This window comes from Eptatretus burgeri, chromosome 3 (assembly GCF_056783735.1).
Source record: "Eptatretus burgeri isolate ZD-2024b chromosome 3, Ebu_testis_v1, whole genome shotgun sequence".
NCBI lineage: Eukaryota > Metazoa > Chordata > Myxini > Myxiniformes > Myxinidae > Eptatretus > Eptatretus burgeri.
In genome coordinates, this window is record NC_140963.1 from 50,608,844 (window position 1) to 50,634,542 (window position 25,699).

General features: G+C 43.5%; 1 protein-coding gene across 6 annotated transcripts in view; it reads right to left on the minus strand.

Moving 5' to 3' along the window:
- LOC147029847 (protein TANC1-like) overlaps positions 1-25,699 on the minus strand; it is a 419,064-nt gene that overhangs the window by 316,032 nt on the left and 77,333 nt on the right. For 5 of the 6 annotated variants that reach the window (XM_085873244.1, XM_085873249.1, XM_085873243.1 and 2 more), the window contains one exon: positions 8,125-8,220. In XM_085873244.1, coding sequence (XP_085729370.1) covers positions 8,125-8,185 — 61 coding nt within the window. In that variant the 5' untranslated portion in view covers positions 8,186-8,220. Of the gene's footprint in view, positions 1-8,124; positions 8,221-12,312; positions 12,452-25,699 lie in introns of those variants that run through there. The other variant, XM_085873247.1, reaches the window with a different exon arrangement.

Below are 25,699 nucleotides of genomic sequence, written 5' to 3' on the forward strand. Positions count from 1 at the left end.
GATGGCCAGCACATCACCCCACAAAACCCTGTCAAATTAGGGCAAAGATTACCTCAGAGGACCGATCACCCCACCCCACCCGGGGGAGGGATAAGAATTGCCGGGCTCGCTGGAGTTGGGTTGGAATTGTTGGAGAAGAAAGGGGTCGCCATTGCTCTTGGTGTGCGTCGTTGCCGTGTCTCAAGCTGGTCCTCTGACTATTCCACAGCCGTCGACTTCCATCTCTCATTTTGTCGAGCAATAACCCGGAGTCCCAGCCGGGAATCTCTGCTGGCCCTCTGTGTGGAGCGACCCTGGCCCCCGCCTGGACCCCGCTATACCATGTCTGGGCTCGCCGACGACCCCGAGTTTCACACCTGCAGTCGCGGGCCAAACCGCACGAAGCGGCAAGGTACCGACCAAACTCTGACCTCCAGCCTGTCTATCCCCTTGGCTGCGAGGGTCGAAATAAAGATAATCCGGGTCCATTTTCTTTTGGTGTGTGTGTGTATGTGGTGGTGCCGTCCTACAAGTAGAAATTGTATAAGTGTTGATTGTTCATTGTGCAATGCCTGTATATTCGGAATAAGTCTACACTGTGTCTTATTATTGTAAATAAATAACTGTTAAATGTTTCAGACCGTTGCCTGTCGTTTCTATCATCGACCCAGCACGGTGCAGGCTTGATAAATAGTAAGGCCGCTTGTGCCATAAATTGTCATTCGGACCGGCGCGGCTTTGGTAATTTCCGCTCGCTTACGCCGGACCCGAGTCGGTAATAACGACTCGGTTCGGACAAAGCCGGCCGAGGGTGTGGTTTCCCCAGTAGCTTGACCGCACGGCTAATTAGGTAAATTGGAATCAGACAAAAAGACCCGAACCGCGCGGTCGAAATATTGACGTCCACGGTCCATAAGCGACCCGTCGATTCCGGAGTTGACCGGCGTGACGACCTTCAATTCTGGTGTTCGGTGGGAGACGGCCCAACTGCTTCGTCTCGCGGTCGTCCTCGCTACCGAACCCCGGCCCACAACAATATCAACCGAGTTTCAACAGCTGCAGCACGGATTTTGTTTTTTTTCAGGCACTTCTGCTTTTCAGAATATTTGAATATGCTCATGCGGGTCGAGGGCTCAATTCAAGTTTGGCTATCCCAATACTTTCAATCAATCACCTGGAACGTCACTGCCCCAACAATGACGGATCGCCAGGTTACCCTTTGTTGTGCCACCAATATGATGGGCACTATATATGTCCAGGAACCTTTGAAGGGATCGGCCATATAGCAGCTTTGAAGTTACCGACATCTCACATTTCCGAAAATGGAACCATTTCAGCCCCCAGCACTCCTCGAAGCACACTTCTTCACGAGATCGGCAAACCGTTCCACCAATTTCAAGTAAATCTCAAATTATTTGACATTTTCATTCACTGGAGAGTTGACTACACAACACAATTCAGCACCATCTTAAATAAAATAACCAGAATGCTTGAGGCAGCTGTGATATCACCCTATTCGCACGACAGTTGCCGGATCTTGCCGAGCTACAGCCACACAAACCATCTGTGCTTTGCAATTCGTGTACGGTTATCGAGAACAAATGGTGGAGGTGAACCTTGATGACAGAGAAGCAACCATAAATGTCGCAATAAAACTTTCCTGCTGAAGGAAAGTTAACCTCGTTGCCCGAATGAAAAACAAAATTATGAGTGGATACATGATCGTCATCACCATGTAACATGCCCTGTGCAGAGCGTTGGTGCTGCCAAAGCAGTGACCGGAGTTACAATGCTGGTCGGGTCACCACTCTGACTAAGGAAATCAGGGCAGGCATTCAGGGTGCCAGCGATAGCTTGCCTACTCTTCGCGAAGGACACCGTGGGATTAACGTCCAACTAATGCCGGCAGACGGGACGCCCAGCTTAAGGGCCATCCGAGGGAAGGCACACACATTGATGAATCATCCTGCCCATGAAACACCAAGATGACAGTTTATAGCTCGACCGTGATTCAAACCAAGGCGAGACCGCTGACAGACGAGTGTGCATACATCTAGGCCAACCTGCCAGCCCACATATGCGATTGTCAGTACCACACCAAATAAGTTGCTCCCGACAAGTATGGGATGCACTCGGAATAACAGCCATGCCACTACATAACAACGTACTAATCGTGCTTGATACGAACAATTTTAACAGAAAGCACGAGCACAGGAGAGCGCCAAAATCCTCAGACTTTTCCAGTGCAGTCAATGCAAAGGCAAGAGCAGCGCAAGAACTTTTCAAGTATAAGGTTATGCATATTGTGGAGGAGCAGCAGACTGGCAAATTTCAGCTTGCCCTGTTGCACTTGGCCCCAGACTAAGACATTAAATAACTCCCTCACCACTGGATTCCAATCGCCTCTAAGCAATAAGACAGCAACCTCCGAGGTCACAGGACACTTGGCGTTTTTGCATCTAACAGCGATTTCCAACGGCGAGCCAATTTAGCACAATGGGAAGTCCGATGACATGTGTAATGGCTGTTAAAGTGGCATCAGAATGCAAGACGTGCCAGTGGTTAGAGAAGGCCTGGACATCAACACGCGATGGGGTGGTGCGGTTGGTGAAGGAAACGATTCGAACCATTTTCAAAGGAAAAATCATGGTTTCTATCGTTAATTATTGTGCTTCGTGCCCATGAAACAGGTCCGTGTTATTTCCAAAAGCAATAATTGCCTCGTGGGCTTTTTTGTAATATTACCTGGGGTGTCATGGCGGCAATTAGCTGCACACAATTAACATTTTATTTGGAGTGCAAAATGCATATGTTAACGAAAACGCGCTTGAAAGCGTCCGCTCTCACCAAATCAAATGTAATGTCCATCGCTGGTGCGGGGAGGAACGTTGCAGAATGTGATTTGAAACAAAGCTAATTCCAATTACACTCTTCTTTTGCTTTTCCTTCTTTTGGACAAAGGAAAAATGATTTTTGACCTTTACTCACGCCCTTTGACTTGGACGTGGATGTGGATGTGGATGTGGATGCCAACCGAATGACAAGTAAAGCCCTCCATGCAACCCCTCTCCCCGGGGCCTGAGGACACCAACAAAAACACGTTTCATCATCGGCATAAAATAAAATTATAAACATTCTGGTACGGCAACTGATGGGATGTCTATCTAACAGGTTTCCTTTTGAGCTCATTACGGGCGTGAAAATTGCTCACGAAGCAAAGCATCTGCAGGAATACGTTGCAGCACAAGGCGGCCTTGTTTCACAATTAGTCGAGGTCTCTGCTGCTGCACCCGCGCAGAAACCACCTCTACCACCATCAGCAAAAGCAGGCGTTTCCCACATGATGGAACACTCATCAAGCATCCCAATGTCCAGGGGGAGTGAAGAGAGCCAAACATCACACGGGGCCATTAATCGAACACAGCACACACAACCCGTGTTGGGTCAAAGGAGACGCCGGGCAATAGCGTGGGGTATGGATTGGGGGAGGGTTGGGGGGTCATGGGAACAGGCCGTTATCACAAGGCCGTTTCGGCGTGCAACGAGCAGCGAGCAAAAACCTTTGTCTCATTGGTATGCACCATGGATAGCAGCCGGATTCACACCAGCACACATTCGTAATCCGTTCTGAATCCTTGCTCTTCCATTGCCCTGGAGAGTTTAAAGCATAGTATAGGAAGAAAGACAATTGTCGACAAGATGCAGCAACTTACAAATTGCAGAAAACTGTGAGAATTGTTTTTTTTTTTTTAATGGAATTCCAGGAAATTGTCGTGAATTGACATCGGACATGGAATCTTCAAATTATCATTCCATCGATACGATCTTGGAACCAGGTGCTCGTGATGGACCAAAAAGCATAAACATCACCAACAACATTGCTGCTGCTGCTGCTGCTTTAATGGCACCAATTTAATCCCACATTCTTGTGCATTTTTGGCAGAAGTCTTTCAATAATCAACTGGCCAGGCCAGCCGTTCAACTGAAAATGATTTGGACAGGGATTTGTAATTTGTCCAGGGTGCAGATAATAGCTTGCCTACCCTTCGCAAAAGATAACTAGGGGATCTTTCACGTCAATCATCGTCCCCAGTGAAGGGTCTTCCGGTTTAACATCAATCTGAGGGATGGTGCACAAATTGATGTCTCGCCCAGCCTGTGAAACAGCAGGATGACACAGTTTATAACTGGGTTGAGATTCAAACCCAGACTAGACAGCTCAGAGGTAAGTGCGCATACCTGATATCAGCCATATTGTAAGCCTGCAAGCACATCTAAATAAATAGAAAAATATTTTAACTACCAATTATATATACTTGTGTATAGTATTCAAGAATAAAATAACTGAGTTTCTTGAAATGCCACAAACATCAATTTTATAGTTTTTTTTTTTAAGTATTTTCACCAGCAAAGTAAAATAAAATTAAAAAAACAGCAAAATAAGCAAAAAAAAAATAATTATACTTTCCTATTTTCAAATAACAATAAAAACGAGAGCGTTCGTAGAGCACATTACCCCACACAGTCTTGAGAAAAGACGACATTGGGCAGAATCTGTGAGCGGAAAATTTGATGAGTCGTGATGACATAAAATGGCGTAATATTTTGTCCAAGTATGGTCTTTCATGCAAATAACCCGACCCCTGGAATACCCCGCACTTGGGGTTTAAAAAAAAATTGCTGGAGGAAAATTTCAGGAACGTATAACCCACACACGGATATATCCCGAAAACCAGCTTTCCTCTCCATATGCCAGGGAGATATGCAAGCTCCATATTTACAGCAGCCAACACGGCTTTGTTGACAAGGGCCAACAAACCGCTCTTTTAAAATACAACTGCAGTAAATAACAAATTGACAAAATTAATATCTTGAGAAAGGGTTGTCATAATTCTAGTTCACTGCACTGATGTGTTAAAAACCTGCGTGGTTTCTGGTACCGATGCAACCACAAACCATGCTACTCATCCATTCGAAATGTATAAGTTAATACCCTGCAGGTTGTTGAATGTTACATCATTCCACAAAATCGGTGATACCATTACAAGTCCCCGCCATACAATGTCTGCTGTCAGTATAAGTGAGAGAAAACATAAAAGTTTCACAGCCGAATTCAAACTGAAAGTTGATGAAAAAGTGGGCTGATTTCTGTAAAATAGGATGAGAGTGATCACGACATGTGGATGGGTGTGTTCAGTTCCCAAGCAGCCAGCTAGCACTAACAAATCCAGCCATTCCTCATCAACGGTTTTGAATGGAGTGCTTGCTTGAGTACTTAAGCCACTTGGCGAGCGCACTACAAGAAACTTGGTAACTGAACACACCCCCACACTTGCAGACTCCGAGCTGCTTCATTAATTTCACAGCGACACAAGACGAGGACCTTGGTGGAAGTGTGTGTGTGTGTGTGTGTGTGTGTGTGTGTGTGTGTGTGTGTGTGTGTGTGTGTGTGTGTGTGTGTGTGTGTGTGTGTAAAATATGTGAAGGAACTGTAATTAAAGATGTTACAATTAAACTTGCAAAAAAAAATTGTCATGTTACATGTCCTTGATCATTGAACTTGGCCCCCTGTGGTCATGTCACGTGCTGTGTAGCCCACGCACGAGCATACCCAACAGTTGGAATTTTTGGAACTAATTTAACATATAGCCCACAGGCTATGTGCATGAAAATACGGCACTGCGAAACAGGATTTTGAGAGTGCCAAAAAGGAGATTTGTGTTCCATTGTGTTCAAGTATATAATTCAATTCAAATAGAATAAAGATTTTAAAGGTTGTAGAAGAAATGATTTTCTCGAAGTTGAGTTTACCGCCGTCGATGCAGTCAGTGTCTTTTATGCCACCTGATGTAATAGGTCACATTAGTTCTTCGTGCCTGTTGTTTGTGTCCTTTATGACGTCCTTCAAAACAGTAAGTTTCCTGTTTGTGATGATTTTCAATTTTGTTTAACTGCCACACGGGTAGAGTAAAAAAAAAAAAAAAAAACGATTTCACTCCTCTCTGCGCATGCGTGATTGGGACAAATTGAGAGACAAAGTACTGCTAAATGACATGGTCATTTTCCGATTCGTGTTCAAAGTACAGCATTCAATTGAAATCACGTTGTTCTTCAATCACAAATTGATGTTTGTAGACGGATAAAGTGAACCAATTGCTTAACCCCACCTTTCGCTTCACGTGAGCAGGATAACAAGTTAGGTCACATTTACAGTGATGCAACACCTATTATGCCACAGTATAGTTTCCATAAACTACCACGACCACAGCTTGTTGCACTTCAAAACGAATGGTAACACCGAACTTTTAAAATGTGTTGCACAAGTGGGACAACACCTGTGTGAGCTCAAGCTTCAAAAACATCCTTTACTCAAGAAAGGGTTTCAAGCCAAGACAGTCAACCCAGATTCAATGCCCCTTATAAATAAAAACAAATTACTACAAATAGACTATATCAACTTATCGTGTGAAGGAATTACTTGGATGGTCTCGATAAACTGTAGAAGAAAAATTGCCACTCAATGAAAATCACTTCTTCATTCGGCCGCGTGCCAACTCCTTTACTCGTTAACATCCACAACTGCTGCACATTCCCGCACCAGGTAACCACAATTTTTACATGAGAGTACAGTTATACCTTTATGCAAAAGCCAAAATGGATTCACCTTCAACATCAACTTTTGAGAGACTGTAGGCCATGTTTTCCATGACCAAAGCCTGAGAAGCCATGACTACCATCTGGCCAAAAGTAAAGAAAGATGAAGAAAGCAAAATGCTCAGTCACTCTAAATGGGTAGCCTTTGTGGCCCGGTGGTTCGATCACTTGTCTAAAAGTTGATGGGTTCAAATAACAACGGCTGGGTTTTTTTATTATCATAGATTTAAATTTTACAGATTGTGCAAAGATGTCAGGAAACTAACATGCGCTGACCCCGACATGCCAAGAGCTATTTGCAGAGCTCAGTGCTTGACATCCAAGGAACACAGCGGACCAGATAAAAATGAATTACGTTCTCATCTTGATAGAAGATCAAAATATGGAAACATGATCTTTGTGCAAGTGCGCTCTTAATTTTCTCAAGCATGCCGCATGGAAACAGTGCCACTCCCTTGTGACGAGGATCTGATTGGTGGATGAAGTGCCCAATGAGAGCACAGAAAGCCTGGTGCAGTCCATGCATGCCAGCAGCTTCAATGCATGCATTTCCAAGGCGACGGTGCTTTACCAAAAGTCGGGCAATACGTGCAGTTACAGAACACGTTTCACAAAAATATAAATCTGCAAATACAGATACATGGATACAAAGAGAGACACAACAGAGACAAAAGAGAGACAGAAACAACAGAGACAAGAGAGAGACGGACACAACAGAGACAAGAGAGAGAGACGGACACAACAGAGACAAGAGAGAGAGACGGACACAACAGAGACAAGAGAGAGACGGACACAACAGAGACAATAGAGAGACAGACACAGAGACGAGAGACAGACGGACACAACAGAGACAATAGAGAGACAGACACAGAGACGAGAGACAGACGAACACAACAGAGACAATAGAGAGACAGACACAGAGACGAGAGACAGACGGACACAACAGAGACAATAGAGAGACAGACACAGAGACGAGAGACAGACGGACACAACAGAGACAATAGAGAGACAGACACAGAGACAGAGACAGAGACAGAGACAGAGACAGAGACAGAGACAGAGACAGAGACAGAGACAGAGACAGAGACAGAGACAGAGACAGAGAGAGAGACAACAGAAACGAGAGAAAAAGACACACAGAGATAGAGAGAACGAGAGACAGAGACGTTAGAGAGAGAGCTGGAGACAAGAAAGAAACAGAGTATGGTGCTTCTATAATTGCTCAGCAATCACCGAATCACAAAGATAAAAATTGTTGTTTCAACAGAGGAAATAAAAGTGAGCTCCATTATAAGCAGGAGAACAAGATAACAATGGTTGAGAATACCACAACTTCAACTGTACTTTGATCTTTAATTGCTTTTTTCCTCTGACTCAGTCAAAATAGATTGTCAAGAGTCAAAATCGTTTACTTCCACGTGATTCACTTATCATTTCAAATGTAATACAAAAAGAAAAACAGTTTACATCTTGACAAAGGCACTGCATCACCTGTGTTCTTCCGCCTCGACAGCGCTCCATCCAAAATGTTCTTCAAACTCTCTCTGAACATGTTGACGAGTCACAGCTTTTCACAAATATCACAATCTGAGGGCAAAGTAAAGGAAGGAAGGACAAACTGAAGAAAGAGGGCAATGCGACGGAAGGTATTCAACAAAACAGGACCTGAACGCCCAGGAATAGCAAGGGAGTGGGGGGTGGAGGGACTGTGAAGTGTGAACACAAACATGAGCTTATACACAAAAGAAAAGAAAGAAAGAAAAACTAGAACAAAACCTTCAACTGCATCCGATTGCATCACAACCAATGCCAGAAACAGAGTTTGTAGTTTAATAAATAAATTAATAAATAAGGTATTCAAGCACAGTGAGTTTGCGGCAACAGGCCGAGTGGTGAAGCACGTGAAGAAGAACAAAATAATGGCCGAGGTGACGACAGGACCTACCAATGCCACATCCTTAGCACTGCAAGGAAAAATGTATACGTGAGCAATCAGCTGCGAGTGGACAATGTCAGTGGCTAAATAAAACAATCAACATGGGTGCAGGCCCCAACACCTCAAAGTTGACAACGGTGCTTTCGCAACAACAGCTTACGCCACAACCAAATGGTGCACAAATCACAAAACATGGGAGCTCTGCGAACACACTTTGGGCTTTTCCTCGGCCATAATGATTCCCTGGCAGGAATGTTTGTCCCTCCCGCGAGATACAAGCTTTCACTTGAACATCCAAGAGACATGCAAAATCCTACCAAGAGCTCGCATTGCAACTTTGAAGTTGCTGGACACCAGCCATACGGGCTAATATTCACCTCCGCTTGAACAAAGACCGAACCGCCTTTGCCAGGGAGTCGGGTTCCTAGTAATCTGGTGCAGAGCTTGAATGAGTAAACCTTGGATACCCTCGTGGCAGGGATTCCTTCGGCGAGCCCGCAAAAGGGCCAGTAATGATCACAGCTGTTGCCCTTCCACTTCCTCGCACAGCCCATATCTCACCGCCCCGGCACTCGGCTCGACTCGGCAAACCGTGCCGAGAATACACTCCGGGCTCAGGAACAGCAGCAGAAAGCGCTGCCGGGTAGGAAACCATCTGGACAAATGAACTTCACAAATGTGGGACGGATCACGTTCACGAGGAAACCCTATGGGGTTTGCACAAGCCAAATCCTTCGGCAAAACTCAAAGAAAAAGAAGTTACACACGAAATATTTACTTCTCAACTTCCATTATATTAATCATTCCATGACGATCCTTGTCGTAAAAATTAAGTTGCTATTCCAAGTTCAATGGTATTGAATGTGGTCAAGCATACCCAATTCCCTGGCAAAACAAGTAAGATGCAATGTTTTCAATAAAAGCTCCAAGAAAGCTTTAAAACATTTATTTCGATGCAACACACTCAAGAATGTCTCTCATCTTCCAACGTAAGTTCACACTAACTGACGATGGTGAGAGGGTCAGAGCAAACACCATCAGGTGTCACTGCTGTAACTATCGATAAACTGTGCTTGCTGGCTTAACTTCACCACCAACACTTTCAAATCATGGTTGTGAGGCTCAACCAGAACTGAACACATGATCTTGAAATTTTCACCAAGCTGACAATTTCAGTTAGGTGCACAAGTACAGGTACGTGGTTACACCCGAGGTTTCAAAACGGAAGAATCCGATTGGCTCCGATCAGCGACAGTGACCCACTTTGTTTCGAGCTCAACAAAAATGGTCTCTTTTTCAGTCGAATGATTAAATGAACAAACATCAGGATGACATTTATAAAATTCTCTTCACGTGATCAATCTCAAGGCCTCAAGTCAAATCCGAAGAGCGAATGTAGATGGTGACCTTAAGGACTGTGGAAAGTGGCCAAGAAAGCACCACGCGTACAAGAAGATGCTAAAATTTTAAATGGCGATTATAAGAGTAAAAAGGAAACATTTCCTCAGAGTATATTTACAGAATCTGCAGGGACATGAATGGATGGAAGGTAATGGGGAAGGAGGGACTTTGGGGAGTGGCTCAAAGTGAGCAAATAGCCCTGACCTGCCTGCAATCTCCCACAAGGTTTGTTTCTCTCCATCTCGGGCAGAAAGAAAACTTAAAAAAGAAAAACCATGCTGCCGCCCCTGCTCGCCATCCATCACAGGTCATGGAGAACCGATTTGACGTGCACGAGATAATTACCAGGTGCATGATGGTGCTTCAGCAATGTTTAGTGGTGCTTTCAAAGGGATAAGTGACCACCCAGAAAGAAAAGCCATTTTAGCTCGGATGGATCACAGACGTTCATTCGGAAAAACGAAAACCGAACAACCTTAATTGAACTGTTCTGGCTTCACATTTGTGGTGCTTCATGATGAATAGACGGGCGCACCATGAGTGGCCCTGGAGTCGTCGGTCCATCACGAGCGGTTGGAATAACCGAGTCAAAGCAGAGTTGACCTTTGGACCTACAGTACTGTATTATCGAAATCAAGTGCCAAGGTATACATTTTCTAGATTACAGGATGTACAGGAGTACAAGATGATAGATTCTATTTTTGCATTACATCTTCATTTGGTCAAGAGCTTGTCCGCAAAACTTGACGTACAGACAGATGTATAACATACAAGTTGGGTCCACCCAATCGATACGGGGTTATTTAGACTTTAGCAAAACGTCAGGGAGATTAATGTTTAGAGCTGGAGCAAAAATTAACCCACGAGTGCAAAATGCCCTCATTTCTTGGTTTGAGGTCCTATAGGATCGTGTGATGACTGCTCACACTCGGTGCAGCAGTCCCACCCGGAGACCATGGAGCGTTTGCATGTTAATTTCCATTCTGCGGCAGGTATACAAGTAATTAAATGCAACTGGTTTGATTGCCGACAGAAAAATACAACTTTTCCAACGTGAGTGACGCAGAAGTGCAAGCTAAGCTCCCCCCCCCCCGCCCTTACCGATCGGCCAAGAGCATCGTAGTTTGTCGTTTTCACATAGATTTGATGACTGTGGAGACATTCTATATTAATTTACGGTCTGCATACAGACTGTACATAATTAAATGGAAACGGTTTGATTCCCGCCAAATAATTAAAATTCAAATACGAAGCGGAAGTGCAGACGGTTACACGCGCGGACGCACGCACGCACGCACGCACGCACGCAGAGACTTGGGAGGGCTCCGGTCCACCTTCTGAAACCAGCACATGGAGGTAACCAACGACACAGGTGGATACTTTGGGACCTGGTTGGTCTCCATGCCATCTCCTGAAGCCCACCCACGTGTGTAGATAGCAGCCAACGACACGCACGCACGCACGCACGCACGCACGCACGCACGCACGCACGCACACACACACACACACACACACGCACACGCACGCACGCACACACACGCACACACACGCGCGCGCGCGCGCACACGCGCATGCACGCACGCACGCACGCACGCACGCACGCACGCACACACACACACACACACACACACACACACACACACACACGCACACACGCACACACGCACACACACACACGCGCACACACACGCGCACACACAATATTTTGGATGCAGCCTACGGCTGGTGTTTGCATCATTGCCGTGAGTGCGGCTGTGCCGCTGACGCAGTGTCCCCCGCTTACACGAAGCTGGTACTCATTTTGCCAACCTCGGAAGGATGACAGTGTGAATCAACCCACCTGATGTTATTTAACGGCCCGACTGGGGCTCGAACTCACGTCCCGAAGAACTTAAGCCGGTCACTTCAACCGTGAAGCCAACACCAGACTTCTGTCACACACAGGACCTCAACAGATGCGATATTCAAAACACCAACAATTACAACGACAATATCAATAAATAAATAAATCGAGCAAATTGTGAATTACATGAAGGAAGGAACAGCCTTCTATACTTTAATACTATTCAGCCAAGAATAGTCAGGCTAATAGTCAGAATAGTCACGAGTCAGGCTGAAACCGAAATCAACTTCAAAAACGTTCATTTATTGAATCATTTACTCATCCCTTACTTTGGCCGATTTGTAATGCCACAGATCACTGGTGAGATCGCGTCACGAAAATAATTTTTTTTTAATAACCCCGTGTCCATCGAAGCAAAAACATGCATACTGCTTAATGTACATATATATATATATATATATATATATATATATAAATAAAATACATCGTGGTTATTTACCTGCGACAATTCCAATTGTGCTGGGCCATGGCCCGACCACCAAGATCCAAGGCCTGAGGCCTGCGGCAAATGGTGACACAAAATGGTGGCGCACGATTTTGATTGTGGGCGGAGTCAGGCGAGCTATCCAACCAATGGGGCGAAGACAGTCACGACGTCACTTCCGTTAAGGTGAAGTCACTTCCTCAGTGACTGAAGATAATAATGTACACACAGTGGGGCAGATAACAGCAATTTTTGAGAGGAATCGTGCAAATGATGATACAAGTATCAAATTTGGCACATTTGTTCTCCAGGGGATTCTAATCAAATCTGCCCGATTGGACATTTGAAAATCCAAATTTCGAAAAATTTGAAAAAAAAAAAAAAAGTCAAGATCACGAATCAATGTTGGATGCTGGCTGAGATTGGTGAATGTTTCAGAAACATCATCGAAGACGTTCCAAGTCTGCCATGCAGTTTTCTTCCCTTTACCGCGGAAGGCAGACACGACGTCACATCCAGTGAACCCATGGAAGAATGGGATCCCTCAAGCTTTCTCAGGCCCTATTGCAGAAACTACCTCATGGACTGGAATCCATCGCACATTGGCTCCTTGGCCAAAGGCAATCCACATGTCCTCAAGACCTAGTTCCTGTAAGGATGGCAGTACAGATATTGCTATGACTAGTACGTCCGTGTAATTGGCCTTAATGATAATGGACTTGCTACCATCCGTCGTTGCATCCCTGGCGTGTACAAATATTCGAGTGTCAGCTTCTTCATGACAACATGGAGACACCGCATCCAGTGACTTCCTTGTGTTGCCAATGGCATCTTCTCCTTTTGTGACAATGACTGTGCTTGTCGTCTGTGCTTCACACATCTTTTCCGCAAGGAAGTGAAACAGCTCAGTCTTGTTGCTGTTATCTCGAAGAAAGCTTCTCCAGTTACTTGGGGTCTTACTGGTTCCTGTCACTCTTCTTCTGATTCCTTGCCCCCTTTTCGACCTTGCCTCGGACTTCAGACTTGACTTCTTGTACACATCAAACACTACGTCCACCCTCTCGTACCTGGCACCATAGGATTCCACCTTTGGGATGATGTCTTCTTTAGCATAGTCATCAAATATCTTTGAAGTGCATGGAGGTAGGGCATTGATAAGTGCTGAGCCATCAATGATGACTACATCTCCCCTTGGTTCTCTGTCTGGGATGTTCACTTGCGCTTCAAGAATTTCAGCCAGCTGTGACTTCAAATTTTTTTGAAGTTTTTTTTTTTTTTTTTCAAATTTTTCAAAATTTGGATTTTCAAATGGCCAATCGGGCAGATTTGATCAGAAAGCCCTGCAGAACAGAAATGCCAAATTTGATGCTTGTATCATAATTTGCACGATTTTTCTACTCTCTACTACACCAACAGGGCTTTTATATAATATACAGTAGATTCAAAACACTTCACTGTGCAGGAAAACGTGGGGACAGGAATACTGACTACTGTAAATGGTGGAGATATATACAGTACTGGTATAAAAGCCCGTCAAAAATGACGGGTTGGAATTATTTTAATCGAAATATTCAAGGAGACCAAGACATGGATGTTTCCATTCGCAGCAAGAAAAGAAACATTATTTTAAAACACGACAGGTACAAATATGTTCCTATTTTCTTTATCTTCTGGGATGTTTCATTGTGACGGTACAGCCTGGTGAGCATGCCAAAGTTGAACTGTATATAAGACTGGAAGGATTATGGATATTCACATTGCACGCAGACCCTTTTTGACATGCATGATTTACCGCATCCTGCGTTGTGTTATGTTTACGTGAGAAAGAGTTCACATCGACTTTGATTTTCAACTCAAAATTAACATTCATTGTTCAAGACCTCCCGAGAATTTATCACGCGAGTCGAAATATATCTGCTGAAAGTGGGCCTACCAAGATGGCGCTTGGTGGAAACAAATTCGCACCGCTCACAATCTTTCCAGTCTGACAGGCAGTTAGTTCAACGAGTCTGAAGCCTCGGACTAGTGCCACGTACTACTTTTATATTCTTTATTTATAAGAGACATCCTACAGACATAAATGAACACTCGTTTTACTCTGCACATGTTGCACATCACGTGCAGTGAATTTCACCTCCCTACGCCTTGTATTTATTGCCATTTAAGGAAACGTTTCTGCACACCGCCCATGACGCCTAGTTGCAAGTCATCGTCTGCAATTCCAATAGAAGAGATACAATTACTCATTTATGAAAAAAGTGTTTCAAGTTTTTTTTTTATCCTGAAAAATAGATCAGAGTCCACATACAGTCATGTTAAAAGATTGGCCTTTAAAACCCTTCTTAAATCATCCTTATGAATAAGGACAGACAAATACACAAACACACATTGTGTTGTATATCGGTAGATAGATATCTGTGGTTATCCCAAAGACTCAATTGCTCAGTGGGCTGTAGCCACGGCATTGATGAGATCCTTGGGTTGAAGTCCTGGGTTGAATCAGAATTTTTTCACACTAGCTGCCTGCAGGAATTTATTCCTATTTCTTAAATTTCTCGACGAGATTTATCTCTTATACACATACACACATAGTCGGGGTCTACCGACCAGGTACGTAAGACGTCGGCCATTACAAAGCTTGTCGTGTTCATGTGAGAAATTTATGAGGTTATCCCAAAGACTCAATAGCTCAGTGAGATGTTACCACGTTAGTGATGAGGCCCTTGAGGAGTCCTGGGTGGAATCAGAATATTTTTCAGACAAGCCCCACACAGGAATTTATTCCTGTTTATTAAGAACAAATACACGTAGTCTGGTGTATATATATATATATATATATATATATATATATATATATATATATATATATATATATATATATATATATATATATATATATATATATATTGTTGCTGATCTGGGGTGGCAGGATTCTCACCCGACTCTTGGCGCCACCCTCACCACCGCCATCTCCGGGGTTTATAATGCCGGCCGGCTCGGCACAGGCCTCGGGTCATGCGTCTTCATTCGCGATACCAACGTAATCCTGGACCTTACCAGTTGGGGAAATAGACCCCGGTTACAGACTGGTTTTGTCAGATGCCAAGCGTTTTCTGCTAGTCTGTAACCATTTTGGTTTTATATGCCAATCGAACGGATCGTTCCTCGACGCGACACGAATTAATCCATAGCGGCAACTTCATACGAATCAACCAGATTTATTGGGGAACATCGAGGAACACAACACAAGCAAAATATTCACGACAATGTTTTAATTAATCTATAACCCGTTCTTAACTAGGGTACTACGCATTATGGGTTTAGAGGTGGTCCCTACCAAGATATACCTTAAACAACATGCAGACAAGACAGACAGACAGCATGCAGACAAGACGGAGTACTTGGTGATGCTTCCTGGACGAGAGGAAAGTGTCAAAAGCACGAATGTTGCTCGTAACAAGCCGATGTCCACGGATTCGAGCCTCAAGCTCGAACACGCCGCGTGGCGAAATGGAGGCGTCGTACTCTGGCTCCCGGCAGCGCGCACGCGCGCAGCCTCAGCGCGTTCAAACCCCGCGAGGTCCACTGCACCAGACCGTCAGGTCGATGATGGGTTTCAGCTGATTTCTCTCAAGGTCCAGCATACAAGTCCAGGCCTGGCTTGTTCACCAGACAAGGCCAAATTGGGGTGCCGGGCTCCGGCAGGCTGGGTCCATGGGATTCCAAAAACGTCGTCGAGCTTGGTGAGTTTGGTTGGTGCTTGGTTGGTGCTTGAGAGCTTGGTGAGAAAACTAACAGCTTGGTGAGTCGGGACAGTCAGAGGCTCCGTCGTTAGACGCAGATTGAACCTGTCGATCACCTCCTCTCGAAGCCGACTCCAGACACAGCAGCCAGGTCCTCTCAGTTCTTTTCCACCTTTTCCTTTCCTTCTTGCCTCGAAGCCCGAGCATCCCTCGAAACCAACTGTTCCCCCAAACTGAATCACTCCAAGAGGTCTCCGTTCGCTGCCCACCGGCTCCTCCCCTTTTCGAAGCTGACAAACTCCTCCCCTTAGTTTTACTTCCTCTTTTTGGCCACTCCCTCTCAGCCGACTGGGCGGGGCCTCGTCCGGAGAGGGGAAGGGAGAAGAAGAAGAAGCCCTCGGCACACCACCACTGCACATACAAATAACAGCCTGTGACACCTCCGACACACATGTAACGTCCATTTTACCGAACAGCCTGGCAAAACATGCATTTCATGGGGGATCTGAGCTAATCCTATATTTAGTAGCATACTAAGGGCTATTTCCGTAACAATATATATATATATATATATATATATATATATATATATATATATATATATATATATATATATATATATAAAAAGCTCACCACCATGAGGACAATAACTCCATACGGTTTCCATGTACAACATGTGCCAGAACCCCGACGTAGTTTTTTTTCCCGTGCAGCGCGGGTACCCAGACGAGTACATATATCACACCAGCTCTCATGCAATTCCATTGGCGTTTTAGCGAGCAATTAATAAACTTCAAAATTGTCCTTTATCAAGCTATCCATGGAGAGCCTTCATCTCAATCTCTGACATCATATGACACTCACCCCCTTGCTGTCCATCCTGAAACTCTGAAGATGGTTAGTCAAAATTGCGTTTTCATGTTACAAACCACCGCTTTGGAACTTCCTCCTCCGAGATTACTTTCTCGATTGTTGTTTTATTTGTTGTTCGTTTTTAATCACAAAAACCACTGCAGCCTTCTCTAATTGTCCAGCACCTTGTGATGCGCTTGCATGAACATTGCCGATTAATATGAATCATTATTCATTGACACAAAAGTATCATCTCCTTTGTTATCAAAGTTAATCCAAACTATAAAGGAAAGAAACCAAGCATCGCATTTGTCGAAAAGGCCGACAGTGGCCATCCAGGTACAAATTTGAGCTTCTTCAAAAAGAGAATGTCACAATGCAACAAAAATGTAAAACCATAATCAAATTATTTAATCACAAAGCAACAAGCTGTCTTCTTCCTTTACACATGCCTTTGAGAGCCAGTCTGACTGTGGCAAAGGAAAAAGCTGGCCAATTACATGAAGACAAGCCACAGGAATGCAGACTGCGATTTACGAGGCAGCTATAAACTTTAAATATATATTTACTGTATGTAAAAAAATTCCAGCGATACCATAACCCCAAGATGACCTTGCCTTCCAAACTGTTACATAACCATATGCTATAAGGCATATTCAACCCAAAAGGCAAACGCATCAACCTGACCAATGATCCCGGCAGCAGAACAGATCTCATTTCTCAGCAACCTTAATACAACGTTTCACAATCAATCACCCAAATAACAGGGGCTCCGTGACACTACAGCAATAGTGGAGTACAGGCAACCATTCATGTCTCCCAACGACCGGCCTACTACAATGACAGTACGGTAAACCCTCTCCGACAACCGTTTAGCACTTTCCACAGCTGGACATAAAGCTCAACGAGAACCAAGTGCCATTGGTCAACAACAAATGCACACAGGATAATTTACCCATTGGGATTTTGACGTTTGACATTAAATGTTCATTCCGGATTCTACTCTATGCCTCTACCACCGTTCTACCATCCTTCGCAGTTAAAAGTGAAAGTTATTTGTGTAAATCGATCAACGTTGCAAATGGAGCCTCAAATGCATGGGAATGAACACATGGGTTCAGAGGTGATATGAACATGCTGAAAATGCATCTCCCACCCACCACCAACCACCAACATCAGCCAACCTCCCTCATCCCCTCAAAGGACTACATTGGTGTTATCCATCAAAACTTGTCTTCAACTGCAATGGAACACGTGTGTCAAATTTAGTTTTATACCGTGAACATGGTTGTTCATGCAACTGGCTGAAGCTGGTAATTCCCCTGGCGAATGCACAGTCAATCATCTGTCACCGAACATTTAAATTATTTGTCAAAGTTAGCATCTGTGTTAAAACATGCAACAAGGAAGGAATTCTTCATCTTCTAAGCATGGCACTGAAACAAGCAAAAAGCGAAACTTTTCAATCACAGCTGTGTGGCGATGAACTCAAATTGAAATCAGCAGTCATTGTGTTACCTTTCCATATGATTTAGCTTGCAATAAAAAATGGAGCAGGCACGCATGCACACACACACTCAAACTCAAATTCCAAGTTTTCAACCTAAATTCCAATTCCAAATTATATAGGAAATAAACAAAAGAAAGGATATTACTGGATTTTCACATCAAAGAAACATGCAAAAACGAGGATACAAGTCCTCATCAAGGACACAGCCCAGCCCCCATAACCGCACCTTCAAAATGGGACGTGTATATTTGACATTTAAACAAATAATTACTTAAACAAACAAACCAATAAGTCGGTAGCGGTGATGGTAAATTGTATATAGATAAACGAGAAAGTTCATAGAGCACCTTACCCTGCACAGTCTTGAGAAAAAGGACATAGTAAGGGTCTTTCAAACTCTTGCTTTCCATTTCCCAGGACAGTCAATATTTCCAACGAGCCACAATTTTGTTTGAATGTCGATATTCCCCATTGCTGAGAGTGCAAGCAGAAAATTTGATTGCTTGAGATGGTGTAAAATGACGTAATATTTTGTCCAAGTACAGTGTATAATAATCATAATCAATTGAAATAAAATAAAAGTTTTGAAGGCTGCAGAAAAAAAAAATTTGAATCGGAAGTTTACAGCCATCTATGCATAGTTTTTTTTTTTTACTACAACCTTACTTCGCCAGTTGCATGAGTTATTCCTGCCTGTTGTTTGTGTCCTTTATAACATCCCTAAATACAGTAAGTTTCCTGTTTGGAATGATTTTCAATTTTGTTTGACTGCCAGACAGACAGACAAAGAAAAACATCTCACCGCTCCTCTCTGCGCACATGCGATTGAGACGACGTTCCATACAAATTGCCGAGTTCAGAGCCAAATTACTGCTAAACTGCAGGTTTTTGTTCCGATTAATGTTGCGATTCGTGTTCTACAGTGTTCAAAATTTAAAATTGAATTGGAATCAAGTAGTACCTCAATCATCGACCGACGTCTGCAGACAGACAGAGTACACCAATTGCTTAACCCCACTTTTTCGCTTTGCGTTTGGGGAAATAACTCAAAGTGACATATGCAGGTCGTGGTGATGGCAAAGTGCATATGATTAAATAAAACCCTCAAGTTGGTACGTGGGTAGCAGTGATGGTGATGGCATAGTGGATGTAAATGAATGGGTAATTCAAGGTGCTATGTCTGTCATGGAGATGGTAAAGTGTCTGTGCATCCCTCCCCAAAAGTATCCCAAAAAGTATCCTAAAAAGCAACCAAAAGTATCCCCAAAAGTATCCAAGCAAAAGTATCCCTCCCCAGTGATAGGAAAAGTTTAAGTTAATCCAACAATTTAAATTATTTCATGGACTTTAAAAACGTTAATTGTGTTGCATTCTTGGTTTCACTCAGTGCCAAAGCCCTGAGCTACTTATACTGCTGACTGCAAAATGGTGATGCAACATCGAGCAGCAGAGGTTGGATTCGTCTAAAAAGAGAATAAAACAGCTATATTAAATTGTGTTACTCCATGAAGATCTGTATTAAATCTACTTTAATCCAAATGTTCATGCTGATTTTAAAGATTACTGGAAGGGACAATAAAAAAATGAATGATGAGCTTTGTCTGCATGTGCAGCTTTTTAAATGCAGCGCAGGAAGCGTCTGCTGTAAACAGAAGACAGACAAGCACCACAATTATCTATGAGATATGAGAAAATACATAAATAATTGTTCAAGTTGGTATGTAGGTGGTGGAGATGATAACATGTACATAAATAAATAATTCAAGGTGGTAAAGTATCTTTATTATATATATATATATATATATATATATATATATATATATATATATATATATATACATATATATATATACATATACACATATATATATATATATATATATATATATATATATATATATATATACATATACACATATATATATATATACATATATATATATACATATATATATATATATATATACATACATATATATATATATATATATATATATATATACATATATATATATATATACACATATATATATATATATATACATATATATATACATACATATATATATACATATATATATATATACATATATATATATATATATATATATATATATATATATATATATATATACATACATATATATATATACATATATATATATCTTCTTCTTCTTTCGGCTGCTCCCGTTAGGGTCGCCACAGTGGATCATCCGTATAGTCCGCATAGTGATTTGGCACATGTTTTACGCCGGATGCCCTTCCTGACGCAACCCTGGTCGCCTCTTTCGACACGGATATGGTACACCTATTTTAACTGGGGTATACACAAGCCCAGTACACTGGTACTCACTTCGCCGACCTCGGAAGGATGACAGGCTGAGTCAACCTCCTGGTGTATTAATTCAGTGGCCCAATGGGGCTTGAACTCAGAACCTTTTGGATCCCAAGCCGCTGCTATATATATATATATATATATATATATATATATATATATATATATATATATATATATATATATATATATATATATATATATATATATATAGTTGCGGATTCGCGCCCGCCGGCGTGCTGACGGCCACGTAACTCGAATCGCGGCACGTCGCCCACCAGACGGACAATCCAGTCGTGACCCTCTCGGACTAACGCCGGGAACCAGTCACGGGTGGACCTTTCGGTCTCACCGCGATCGAGCCAATCAGCCCCCGCGTGGGATAGGGTTGCTCGCCAAATTCGACCTACCTAAGTACCCACACGGAGGGTAGACCGGGCGATCGCACCTCGCCGCAGGTCGACTTCGGACACGGGCCACTTAAGCGACCCGTTCCGTACTATCGGGATAACCGAGCGGTGTTATCGTCGGCCTCGACGGTTCGATTAATTATCGGGCGTATTCAGCCCACTACCAACCCTTTACGTGAAGCAAGATGAGGATTCAATGAAAGAAATGACGAAGCGAAGCGGGAAACAGTTCAACACAAAGCACATTTATTCGCGATGAACGGAAAGCGCACATATACAATTCCACCAAAAGCACACAGAAAAGAAAAACACAATGCAATTTACACAAAAAGCAAATGCGACAATGCAGATCTACTACCGATTACGCGAGCACACGGCAACACTTATACAATTTTACTTCACAGACGGCGCCGACAACACATACCCAAAACCAAGGAAAAGAATACCCTCAAAGATGAGGCGGGCCTGAGGCCGAGACCGGGTCGGGCCTACCCGTCTGGTGATGAGACGCGGAGCGGCGATGGTGCCTCAACTCCGCGGGCCTCGCGGGCAGTGTCTGGTAGGGGGTGGGAAAGGGGCCCCCTTGGTCGCACTATCTCAGCGCGGGGGAAACAGGAGGGGGTTGCTGATGCTCGGGGTATAGAGGATTCCTACTCTGCCTCAAGTCCCGCGACGAGCGTCTCCACCTCCGCCAGGTCGCGCTGTCGGCCTCCCTGGGGTGCAGCTCCCTGCACGACGCGAGCACCCCCTCGTCTGCCCTCGCCGCCTCTCCACAGCTCCGTCCCCTCCGCTCCGACTCCAACGCACACGACGACCAGCTCCTTCTTGCCAACTCCACCGCCCGCGAAGTCTTAACTCTCTGTTCTGTCCTTTTACTGACGAACACGGTCGCTTATATAAGCCCCGTGGCTTCGCCTTTGACCCCCTCCCTTCGACCTTTCACCTCGCTCCCCATTGGCCCGAGAAAAAGTGGGCGTGAATGCTTTTTGATCCATAAATTTGCATATATCGATCGCCCTCCAACACCCTGGAGGCGGGGCCAAATCGCCCCTCGCTCACCGATTGGACGGCAAAAAGTGGGCGTGTGTCGTTTTTGATCCGTTTTTGAAGCACAAAATCCGTGATTTTGTACACGCTGTTCGGCGAGCGCCCTGCACGAGTCCAACACCGGTACCCACAAGCGTGGCGATGCGACGGTTGCGAGGTGTGACGTGAAGGTCGTGGCGGTTGTGGTGAAGCGGCGTTGTGGTTGGTGGTTGATGTTGTGGTTGTGGTGGTAATCATGGCGGTTGGTCCAAAATAAAGATAGCAAAAGAAAAACGGCTATCCTGAAGAGTCACAGCACGCATAAATGACATGTATTCCCACTAGACAACGGGTTTGGGCCTAACTACACATGTACTTACCGAGATACCTCACCTAAGGGACCTGAATGGTGGTTTGCGAATTTGGTAACCACAACTATATATATATATATATATATATATATATATATATATATATATATATATATATATATATATACATATATATACATATATATATACATATATATATACATATATATATATACATATATATGTATATATATGTATATATATATATATATATGTATATATATATATATATATATATGCCTGGTGTTGGCGCAGTGGTTCGGGCAGCGGCTTGGGATCCAAGAGGTCCTGAGTTCAAGCCCCGTTGGGCCACTGAATTAATACACCAGGGGGTTGACTCAGCCTGTCATCCTTCTGAGGTCGGCGAAATGAGTACCAGTATACTGGGCCGGTGTATACCCCGGTTAAAATAGGTGTACCATATCCCTGTGTCATAAGAGGCGACCAGGGTTGCGTCAGGAAGGGCATCCGGCGTAAAACATGTGCCAAATCACGATGCGGATCATATGGATGATCCGTTGTGGCGACCCCTAATGGGAGCAGCTGAAAGAGGAAGAAGATATATATATATATATATATATATATATATATATATATATATATATATATATATATATATATATATACATATACATATATATACATATACATATATATATATATTATATATATATATACATACACACAGCTATGGAAAAAAAATCAGAGACCACTCCAAAAAATATTTAAATCAGCATTGCTACATATATGGCAGCCATTCCATTCCAGTGTCTGTTGAATTCCAACACAGGCACACCTCATTCTACTTTGTGAGGTACTGATTAGGTGATCACCTGAACCGAATCTTATTTAACATGGAAAAGTATAAAAACCACTGCTGTGGTCATCACTATGTTCTTGCAAGAGGACCAGCTGGATGGCAAAAACAGTGTAATCGTAATCAAAAAAATAACTATTGACCATGCCAAAAGAGTTGAAGAGAAAAGTTTTGAGTGAGGAAAAGAAGGGTTCAATTCTGGCTTTACTGGCAGAGGGATACAGTGAGCGTCACTTTGCTTCCATCCTTAAAATTTCAAAGACGGCGGTTCATAAGAACAAGGTCAAGCAGCAGACATAGGGGACAACAAAGCTAGACTGGCAGAGGGCGAAAACGACTTTCCACTGACCGGGATTACCGCCAACTCTTTCGAATGTCACTCAACAACCGTAGGATGACATAAAGTGACCGACAAAAAGAATGGCAAATGGCAGCTGGGGTGAAGTGCACGGCGACGACGGTTCGAAACAGGCTCCTCGGGGCAGGGCTGAAGTCGTGCAAAGCCAGAAAAAAGCCATTCATCAATGAGAAGCAAAGAAGAGCCAGGCTGAGGTTTGCAAAAGACCATAAGGATTGGACCGTAGAGGACTGGAGTGAGGTCATCTTCTCTGGTGAGTCCAATTTTCAGCTTTGCCCAACACCTGGTCGTCGAATGGTGAGACGGAGACCTGGAGAGGCCTACAAGCCACAGTCTTGCACCCACTGTGAAATTTGGTGGAGGATCGGTGATGATCTGGGGGTGCTTCAGCAAGGCTGGAATCGGAAAGATTTGTGTTTGTGAAGGACTCATGAATCAAGCCACGTACAAGGTTGTCCTGGAAGAACACTTGCTTCCTTCTGCTCCGACAATGTTCCCCAACTCTGAGGATTGATTTTTCCAGCAGGACAATGCTCCATGCCACACATCCAGGTCAATCAAGGTGTGGATGGAGGACCATCAGATGAAGACCCTGTCATGGCCAGCCCAATTTCCAGACCTGAACCCCATTGAAAACCTCTGGAATGTGATCAAGAGGAAGATGGATGGTCACAAGCTATCAAACAAAGCCGAGCTGCTTGAATTTTTGCGCCAGGAGTGGCATAAAGTCACCCGACAGCAATGTGAAAGACTGGTGGAGAGCATGCCAAGACGCATGAAAGCTGCGATTGAAAATCAGGGTTATTCCACAAAATATTGATTTCTGAACTCTTCCTAAGTTAAAACATTAGTATTGTGTTGTTTAAAAATGAATATGAACTTGTTTTGTTTGTATTATTTGAGGTCTGAAAACACTGAATCTTTGTTGTTATTTTGACCAGTTGTCATTTTCTGCAAATAAATGCTCTAAATGACAATATTTTTATTCGGAATTTGGGAGAAATTTTATCAGTAGTTTATAGAATAAAACAAAATGTTCATTTTACTCAAACACATACCTATAAATAGTAAAACTAGAAAAACTGATAATTTTGCAATGGTCTCTTAATTTTTTTTTTCCAGAGCTGTAGCTATATGTATACCGTATATACATATATACAGGGTAGCCCGAAAGTTACTTTACCCCTGATAAATTTCTCGCACTTCCCTCCATCCCTTCCCCTCTGCCCTCACCCCCTCGCCCCCTATGGTATGCAGAAACACCGACTCAGAAGAATGATGGAGCACATACAAATACAATGACAAATTAATTATTGTAATACTGTACAATAAAATCGGTATATTAAAAGAGTTCAAGAACAATGCTGTGTGGCTTTTCATGGTTGTTTTACGCAAGTTTCTTTGCCTAGAAGAGCAGTGGAGGAGTCAATTTCTTGATAATCCCAGCCAACTGTTTTTTTTTTTTTTTTTGTGTCTGTGTCTCTGTGTCTCTGTGTCTCTGTGTCTCTGTGTCTCTGTGTCTCTGTGTCTCTCTCTCTCTCTCTCTCTCTCTCTCTCTCTCTCTCTCTCTCTCTCTCTCTCTCTCTCTCTCTCTCTCTCTCTCTCTCTCTCTCTCTCTTTCTCTCTCTCTCTCTCTCTCTCTCTCTGCTGGTTGCATCATTGGTTGGGACGTGGCTATGCCGCTGATGCAGTGTCCCCCTTACCAGTACGCTGGTACTCATTTTGCCGACCTTGGAAGGATGACAGACTGAGGCAACCTCCTGGTTTATTAATTCAGCGGCCCAACGGGGCTTGAACTCAGGACCTTTTGAATCCCAAGCCGCCGCCCTAACCACTAAGTGACTAAACCAACACCAGGCTCCGAGCCAACTGTGGTAATTGGAGGGAATAACCAATGAGCTCTCATGTACTCAATTATGGGTGAGAGTTGCGATTGGGTCATGTTTTCATTTATATGTATATGTATATAAATATAAATAT